The 10,153-nt window shown below is 38.0% G+C and overlaps 1 protein-coding gene across 1 annotated transcript; it reads right to left on the reverse strand.

The window, feature by feature from the left end:
- Window positions 1-2,196: 2,196 nt before the first annotated feature.
- Window positions 2,197-3,612, reverse strand: LOC129737539 (uncharacterized). The gene has a single exon (XM_055728702.1). It carries the CDS (start codon window positions 3,610-3,612, stop codon window positions 2,197-2,199), a length of 1,416 nt encoding a protein of 471 aa, XP_055584677.1.
- Between the last annotated feature and the right edge of the window lie 6,541 nt (window positions 3,613-10,153).

Consider the following 10,153-nt stretch of genomic DNA (forward strand, 5'->3'; position numbering starts at 1 on the left):
GGAGAAATCCGGGATTTCCGAAATTCCATGTAAGAGTTGCCTCGCGATATACAACGGCCGAACTCGCAGTAAATCTAAAGTTCGACTCAAAGGACATAAGAGTGCCGTTGAAAACAGAATGATCCATGAATCGATCGTGGCTGCCCACACAACAGAATATTACCATTCCATAGACCGGAACAAAATAAAAAAATGGCATACGCAAACCTGGAAACCTAAACGCCTGCGAGTCTATGTTTATCAGCAGTGCCGAGAAACCGTTGATGAACGAAGATGACCTGCCGATTATATCCCCCTTTTCAACCCGAGCAACCAAAAGTTCGCATGATCGACACCCTTTCGACGAATTCATTAGCAGAGTAACAAATTGGTGCGATAGTTGTCTTGAAGTGAAGTAATCGGTCGGACATCGCCCTGTGGCAACATCGAGTCCGAAACCGGTCGACGAACAAAGGTAATTTTATATCCTTTTCCGTTAAGTAAGAACGTAAAGTGGAGTGGCCTTTGTGTGGTCTTTTCGGGCTTTCCGTTGGTTGCACAAATTCGACATGAGTCTGTCCAAGACTCCGCGACTTTTGGCATGCCTGGCCATCATACTCGTTGTCTCAAGATGCTTTTAAATTAGGCTAAGGAGGGATGGCTTTCATGAGCTACTTCTAGTGTAGCTTTCCTCAGTGATTCCGGGATCACGGCACAACCTAAAGGATTTAAAGTTTATATATTACATTGACTTGAAAAACCATATAAAGACGATTTTGAATAACCTGTTTTTGTCAGTATTCAATCTAAAGCTAATAATTCACTGCCTAATACTTCGTATTTTTCAGGTGCTTTGGCCAAATTCCTGTCTCGAGTGCATCCATCACTTCGACGAGGAGCTTATCAGACGCAGTGGCCTTTTCTTATCTCGTCTTCGGTAATGAATTTTATCGAATTTGCTTCTAGGGTAGCAATATCCCAAGGGCTAGTGTTTTCTTCAAAAGCTTCATCCTGACCTTCGTATAACCGAAATGACGGGTTCGCGATGTTATCCTGGCCTCGAACGTATTCTACGTTAAAATTGTAAGGACTAAGCTTGAGTGCCCAACCGTCTGCACGTGTAAGGGCCCGTTTGGAAGCTTCGCGCGATCTGTTCAACATGAATGTGAACCCCTGTGCATCAGTGCGGAGAGTAAATTGTCGTCCTAGTGAAAAATATGCGAAATGTTCAACCGCCCACACTGCTCCCAGAGCTTCTCGCTGATTTTGGGGATATCGTTTCTCGGTATCGGTAAGTGCCTTGGAGGCGAAGTGAATGACTCGTGGGGGTTGCTGTTCGGCATCTTCCTGTACTAGGACCGCTCCAAGGGCGTTCGGGGAGACGTCGGTGTACAGTATTGTTTTCGCTTTTTCGGAGAAGTAACCGAGTGAAACTGTACAGCTTGAAATCTGGTCCTTTAACGATTCGAATGCTTTTGTTTGGGCGTCGCCCCACACCCACGAAGGAGAGCTAATGATTGCCCACAAAGGGCCAGTTCGTGGCCCAGAATTTTATTCGGGTCTTGTCGTACTCACATTTGGAAGCGTTGATAGTGATGTTGTTTGATCGCAGGATTCTCAGAATAAGAGCGACTGTGTTGTGCAGCTCTTCTAGGCTGTCCGAGGAAGCAAGAATGTCGTCAATAAAAACAATTTTGTTTTCAACTTCTTCGAGGATCCGGGACATTTCGCGCTGAAAAATTTCAGGCGCGCAATTGACTCCAAACATGAGACGCGTGAAACGGGACATTCCGGTTCCCGTTAGGAATGTTGTTAAAGCCCTAGAATTTTCGTGTAGCTCTAGATGGTAAAGAGCATTTGAAATATCGAGCTTTGAAAAGTATTTGGAGTCATGCAGTTTGGTCTTCATATTGGAAGCCCGCATGTTAACGACCAAGCGGTAGTCGTTTCGGCCTTTAGCGACTGCTGACATCCCACTTAACCAGTCGGGAGCGTTCGTGACGCGTTCTATGATGCCCTGGTGTTCCATCTCTTCTAATCTAGCTCTCTAGCACTCTCACGAAAGGCAGCCAGGACATTAAAATAGGCATTCTTTTTTTTTTTTGGGATTTTAAACCAATTGGTTTATTCATCCCCATTGGCGGTATCGTTTCACGTATTTCTGTACTATTTGTTGTTTTTTTTTTGGATTTTTTTTTGTAGGGAAGGAGGAGTTTTTTAGAGTTTATGGAGGAGTTTTGATGTGTTGAGGAAGGATATAATTTTCTTTTCCTCTTCAGGACAGTTGGATAATGCTTGTCGGAGGTTTGGTGAGAGGGAACAGGATATTCTTAGGTTATGGTATTGGAGACAGGAGGTAAGGATATGTTTGATAGAGTTAGGGGTAAGACACGAATTGCAGGTAGGAGGGTTATCTTTGGCCATTATGTATTCGTGGGTGAGCCGCGTGTGGCCGATGCGGAGTCGAGTTAAAGCTCTTCTTTCGGAATTGCTGGATCTGTCAATCCATCTTTGCGTCGTGTTTTTGATCTCTCGCAACTTCGAGCGATTGTTCGTAGCCCATTCGATTTCCCAGGCTTCGAGTATCTGGTTTTTAATGGTTCGAGTGGCATCGGATTGCGGGATGGGAATAGTGGGGGGAGTAATTTTGGAGCCGGCTGAGGCAAGTCGATCGGATGACTCGTTACCTGGAATGCCGGAGTGACCCGGTATCCAGCAGAGTGTGATGTTTTTAATAGGAGCTAGGTGAAAAATAGATTGGATCCAGGGGTGCTTTAGGTTGCCGGCTGCCAACGCAGAGAGAACACTGGCCGAATCAGAAAAGATGACGGTGTCTGTGGTAGATTTCTGAACGGCATCAAGCATGGCGTAGGATTCTGAACTGAAGACGGAGCATTGGCCCGGAAGGGGCAAACTTCTATTACAGATTCCGTCATGTATGCCGCAACCAACCTTTCCATCAACGGTTTTAGAGCCGTCGGTATAGATGTGTGGGGAGTTTGAGTATTTGTCTTGTACGAGTTGATAAAAGTGTGGTAGGACGATTGCTGAGGCTTTGCCGGCTTTGATTACTTTGCCTAGGCTCAGATCTACTTTAGGATTAGTGTCATTCCAATATTTTATTGATGGGCCGTTTCTTGTACAGATAGGGGGAAGAGGCTCACCGTTGAGCTTGACTAGTAGTGTGTTAGTTCTTTCAACTAGTGGGGAATCTCTGGAGCCACCGTTAGCGAGTGCCCTTATAGCTTTCAAGGAAAGATGTTTAGTAAGGAGATAGATGAAGGGTAGTTGTCCACTTTCGGCCATCAGTGATGGGATTGGACTTGATCTGAAGGCGGAGCTTATGATTCTGACACAGTCATTGTACAGTGGTTCTATCTTTTTTATCACTTCATCTGTGGCTAGACTAACGATACCGATCCCATGAAGGGCTGAGGGAATAAGCCAGCCGTGGAGGAACCGGAATAGAGAGTCACGATGTGCTAGGCTGGTTTTGTTAGTCATAATACGGAGGATATTGTTTACGGTATTTTTACGGATATTGTTCAGATGACATAAGAAATTAAGACGGTCATCGATCCATACGCCCAATAGGCGGGTGGAGCGGGCCAGTGGGATGGTTTCGTTCGACATCGTGAGGGGTTGCAGTTTTTTTATTTTCTTCCTATTGGGGCCGAGGTGAAGAAGGGTTGACTTTTTGGGGGAGAATTGGAAACCTATTTTGGGAGCCCACTCGGCGACTAGGTCCACCGCTTGTTGGAGTCTTCTTCGGGCCATAATAGGGAAAGGGGAAATAGATAACAAGAGGATGTCGTCGGCGTATATTAAAGTTTTGATGTTGTCGGGTATTGTTTCGAATAGGGTGTTAATGGCAATTAGGAACAAGACTGGTGCTATGACCGAGCCTTGGGGAACGTCGCCTGGAACAGGCTGGATATGAGAGCGCACACCGTTTATAAGAACGTGGATGTATCTTTGGGACAGGAAATTTTTGATGTAAAGGTACATTCGGCCGCCAATGTTCCACTTAACAATTTGGTTAAGGATAGCTGTGCGATCAACTCGATCAAAGGCCTTGGATAGGTCGAGTGAAAGGGCCTCGACGTGATGTTTTTGGTTTAAGGTGGTGGTCAGTAGACCGCTGCAAAAACTGACTTTTTGCTCCCATGTGTTTTTCCGATTCCTTTTTGCTCTCCAATCACCTATGTTAAATATAAGATGATTTGGTTCATCCCTGAATTAGCGCAACGGATTTCAAATTTGTATGGAAATTAGTATGGGGAATGTTTTTTTTTCAGATTTAAATCGCTAGGGAAGCGAATTTGGGTTTTATGCATAAAAAAACTTCATCGTTGGGTTACTGTATTCTTAAACTTCAATTTTTACTAAGGTTACTTTTGGCTAGATGCTACCAGAAAAAAGTTATAGCAATCTTATTTAAAAAAATCATTCATAGTAGATCAACAGTCAAAACTGTCAGCAGCACTGGAATCATGAACTTGTATGCAATATTTCTAGCTGAATTCTTGAATACAAGCTATTGCGTGGCATACCCAAAGGCGTTTAAAATCGGGTAACGCAGATAGGAAAAAAACTACAGCACTTTGTAGAAAGTGAGATGCAAACTTTTTGAGAGTATTGGAGATACACATGGTGATAGATATAGATAAGACAAATGCTTAGTCTTGGTTTAACGACTACGCGTCAGTGACGGACAAAGCGTGATAGATCCACAATGTCGCAAAAATCGTTACGGTCTTCGACCAAAAATGTGTTTTTGGTTGGAAAAATAAAAAAAGAAATGAACAAACCGACTCTTGGCGATGCTCTGAAAGTTGTTTTTTTCCACACTTTCGAGGGTTTAACGGTTAAAAAAAGCATCGTGAAAGTAGTCAGCGAAATGAGTCGTTTCGAGAGCATTATCCGAAAGGACTACATTATTCGCGAGTTAACTACTGTTTGGAAAACGTGGCAAGGTAAGTGATATCAATCGTTTACTAACAGGAATAGAATGAGTTGAGAACAATTGTTCAAAAGCCTGTTTAGAATTCTAAAATGTTTAATTTATCATTTCTAGGACTTAATAAAAGTTCTAAGCGGTCAAATTCCAAAGATGTGATAGCTCGGAACCAATTCAAACTAAAGCTTACCGAGCGTATAAAGTTTAACTCCCAAAAGGTATTCAGAGATGTTCAAAATATACAAATAATAAATGAATCTAAAATTTCAGAAGCCAGTTAAAGCCTTAGCTTGTCTGCAAAGCACAACGGACGACACTCTAAGCGAATGTTCTAGCAACGAAGAGGACATGGGGCCACCCGTGAAACAAATGAAAATAAATCTTATAACACCCAATGTAGCGGCGGCATTGGATCGAACAGGCGTTTCCGATCGAGATGCAAGCCACATATTTCAGGCCTTGGTGAGTGATCATTTACCGGATTCAACTTATGCTATAAACCATAGCACCATCAGACGAAAACGCATGACGGCAAGAATGAAAATGGCACAAGAGGTAATTTTTAACTCATTTTTTTCAATAAAACAATTTAAATTTGTAAATTTTTAATAATTTTAAATGAATTTAAACTTCTTTTCTTGGAAATTGTATTGTTTCCTGATCATTCAAACGTTTTATTTTTACATTTCAAACTTAAAAAAACCAGAGTACCTATCTAGTTCCTTTTTTTTATTACAACTATGTTTATTAGGCCTTTAACTTTAACAATGTTAAGACGTGCCGAGTGTATCTACAAACACTATTGAGTTCATGAATTAAAACAAAATTTTTAAGACAAAAAAAAAGCAAGTCGCGATTTACTAATTAATATTGAAAAAAAGTATTAAGGAATGCCAAATCAAAATTTTGATTAATAATGTACTTCAAACATGCAATGTTTTACTATTCAAGCAATTTTATTCCATTATTATTATTGGATTTCAAATTACAGCTATTACGATTTAAGAAATTGTCTTAAATTCAAGGTTTTATTTGAAACTGAACATTTTTACTCTGAACTCAAAATATTCTCTGATCCCAAACCCATATTCTGATTTGACATTCGGATTATAAATTGAAATAATAGATGAATATTATTTTATCTTTGTATTTTTACTGCAATTCTGAATAATAAATTTAGAAAACTATTCAAATTTTGAAGAATTAGGATTCTGAATCTGAAATTTGAATCTCAAATAAATCTGGATCTGAAATCTGAATCTAAATCTGAAACCTAAATCTGAAATTTGAAATCTTAAATCTGAAATCTTAAATCTTAAATCTGAATCTGAAATCTGAAATCTGAATCTGAAACTGAAATCTAAACCTGAATCTGAATCTGAAATCTGAATCTGAAATCTGGATCTGAAATCTGAAATCTAATTCTGAAACCTAAATATGAAATCTGAATCTGATATCCGAAGCTGAAATCTGAAATTTGAGTCTGAAAACTGAATCTGAAATCTAAATCTGGATCTGAAATCTGATCTCAAAACCTAAACTCTAAAAATAAAACTTTTTCTTAAATGTAAGGCAGAAATTATGAACTAAAAAAATACAATAAGTTACTTATTAAAATTTAAAACCTCCATCTTTAAATCTTTAAATCTTCAAATCTTTAAATCTTTAAATCTTTAAATCTTTAAATCTTTAAATCTTTAAATCTTTAAATCTTTAAATCTTTAAATCTTTAAATCTTTAAATCTTTAAATCTTTAAATCTTTAAATCTTTAAATCTTTAAATCTTTAAATCTTTAAATCTTTAAATCTTTAAATCTTTAAATCTTTAAATCTTTAAATCTTTAAATCTTTAAATCTTTAAATCTTTAAATCTTTAAATCTTCAACTTAATTTCCAATCTTTATAGTTTTAAGGTTTTAATTTGTTCAATCTAAAAATCATTTATTTTATTGTATATTTTTCTTCATTTAAATTAAAATTTGGGAAAATGCTAGGAATCATTAAATAATCAATTAAGTAATCGGAATATCTTTAAGTCTTTCAAATTATTAATTCTCTAAGCCGATATTTAATGTTTTCTTCCAAAAATTTCGACAAATTAGATCAAGGAAACGTTTGCACCAACTGTTCCTCTGACTCTTCATTGGGACGGCAAAATTTTAACAGATCATGAGGGTAAAAAAAAGAATCGTCTTCCAATTGTCGTTTCTGGAGGAGGTGATTCTAAACTGCTTTCAGTCCCTACATTAAACTGCGGATCAGCTGAGGATGAATCTCAGGCAATTATGGGTGTTGTAAACGAATGGAATCTGAAAGAAAGGATAGTTGCCCTGAGCTACGACACAACATCCGTTAACACTGGTTGCAAAAATGGTGTAGTAACCAGACTTTCAAAAATGCTTCAAAAACAACCCTTATTATTACCATGCCGTCATCATATTGCAGAAATAATCTTGAAAAAAGTTTTCGAAATAAAATCATCACCAACGAAATCATCCATAATTGATGAGTTCAAGACTTTCCGGGACGATTTCAACAATTTTTTAGTCGAAGGACATTTTCGATCCGTGAAAAATGTTGCACGATTGCAACAACTGACCGCACCGTGGAGAGAAGAAGTTTTGAATTTCTGTTTGAACCAATTAAACTACAATCAACCTCGCGGAGATTACGAAGAATTATTACAACTCATTATAATGTTCCTCGGTGGAGTCCCTCCCAAAGGTTGCCGCTTCAAAAAAGCGGGTTCGCTATCCAGGGCCCGTTGGATGTGCCGCGCGATCTACGTATTCAAAATTTGGATGGTGGATTACAACGGCGTAGGAACAGATATGATGGACCATTATGAGAAATTATGCGTTTTTGTCTCTCAATGTTATGCAAAACTATGGTTTAATGCAAGTAATCCCGTGACCGCTCCAAGAGCGGATATAAGTTTTTTCAAGGCAACCACAGAGTTTTACCAGCCAATTTATACCACCGTTGCACAAACAGCTCAACGCAGGCATCTCGGTTATTTGTCAACGAAAAATATTGGTTTGGCATTTTTCGATCCGGAGATTACACCAAAAGAAAAATTGAAAATGGTGAAGTGTTTGGCCAGAAAGAAACCATTGAAACCAGTTTTAACGACATCATCCGAACCAGCGGACTTCGTTTCATGGGAAACCAAAAAATTTTTTGAAATTCTGGACATTAAAACATCGTTTTTCAGCACGAATCCAGAAAAATGGTTGGAAAACGAGGATTTCAAGCACGGCCTAATTAAGGTTGCTACGTTATCCGTTGTAAACGATGTTGCAGAAAGGGGTGTTAAGCTTGTTACTGATTTCAGTAATAAAGCAACGAAAGACCAAGAGCAGGAACAATTCATGTTGCAAGTAATAGAAAATCACCGGTTGAATCATCCCTACAAATAAAAGGTAAATAATGAATAAATAAAAAGTCAACCAAATATTTTATTAATTTTTCAATATTTTCAGGAACGCCTTCAGGAACACACACACACACACACACACACACACACACACACACACACACACACACACACACACACACACACACACACACACACACACACACACACACACACACACACACACACACACACACATACACAGTTCGTAGGAGCCTTTCTTTGAAATCAATAAAAAAAATATAAAGAAAAAAAAATGCTTAAAACCACATTTTTTTTGATCTTTTTAAAATATAATAAATCACTATGGTCTATAGATTTCATTTTAAATATGTGTTCAAAATAATTTAGATTTGGATAAATGTGAACCATACAACTGCAGCATCAAATATCTACATAATATCGAATATTTCGTACTTAATCACATCAATTTGAAGTTTCTTTTTTTTATAATCAACTTTGCAATAGATCATCATAACTTCACTTTTGTGTAAATTTAACACAATTGTATATATTCGTGAATTTATGTTAGAAAACATGATAAATAACGCTTTTTAACAAGAAAAAAATTAACATAATTGATGCTTTTGGACTTGATTTTAAAATTAAAAAAAAATCATAAAAAATTTACGGAGATTTTTGTGTGTGAAAATACCATCTTAAAATGGTATGGGAGTTGTAATAACTTGAAAATTTCAGATTTTCAACTACAAAGCCTACAGTGATCTACTGGGTATCCTTTTTGAATGAATCAGTTAAAAAAAATATTCAAGAGGTTGTTCACGAAATTCGATTTTAAATTAAAGAAGTTATGATTTTTTTACTGTAATAATGGTATTTTTTTTCTAAATATATCGAATCGCCAGCAGTGGAAATCTTTTTTCTCAGCCCTTCGGTCAATCGGCGCCGGACCCTTAGGTAGGTAAGTATAATGTACGTTTATGACGAATAAAACATGATAAATCTTCACCTGTTGAACGGGCTGACTATGGACTGATCTTTGATCGATTTTTGACCGATTTTGGACCGATTCGGACTGTTCTTTCGATCTGGGAAGAAATAACTTGCATGCAAGTTTTCAGCCAGCGATGCCATGAGTGAAGTAAACTCGTCTGATTTTTTGATAAATATTTTCTAAATTCCAAATATCTTTGTTGTGTTACAAGTAAGCATCATAGTATCTTCACAACATTTGTAGAGACTAATTCGAGGAATAATATTCAGCCTTTTTTTTATTTTTCCGAAGTTTCAGTAATTCTGTAACGATTTTTGAATAAAAAAAAAAGATTCTTCATGTAATTCTTCATACAAAATTAAAATCCGTTGCGCTAAATCAGGACTCAATGTATCGCATCCAAACTTTACGGAGATTTTTGTGTGTAAAAATACCATCATAAAATGGTATGGGAGTTGTAATAACTTGTAAATTTCAGATTTTCCATATAAAGCCTGCAGCGGTCTAGTGGTCAGTATGGATTCGAGATCATCAAAGTAGTCATCTACTGATGTACCGGCGCGAAAGGCGAATTGTCGCGAGTCGAGGAGGATAGTATTAAGGCGTCGATTGACCATCCTCTCCATAATTTTGCCGGAGCAGTCAAGGAGGGTAATGGGTCGGTAGCTATCTACTGAATGAGGGTTTTGTTGGGGTTTGAGTATCGGGATTACCAGGCCTATTTTCCAACTTTCGGGGAGTTCTCCATTTGACCAGATTTGGTTTAGTATTTTAAAATTGTTTTTTTGGCCAGAAGGGAGAGGTTTTTGAGCAGGGGGTAACCTAAATCGTCAGGGCCTGCGGA

The sequence above is a fragment of the Uranotaenia lowii genome, chromosome 1 (genome assembly GCF_029784155.1).
Source record: "Uranotaenia lowii strain MFRU-FL chromosome 1, ASM2978415v1, whole genome shotgun sequence".
NCBI lineage: Eukaryota > Metazoa > Arthropoda > Insecta > Diptera > Culicidae > Uranotaenia > Uranotaenia lowii.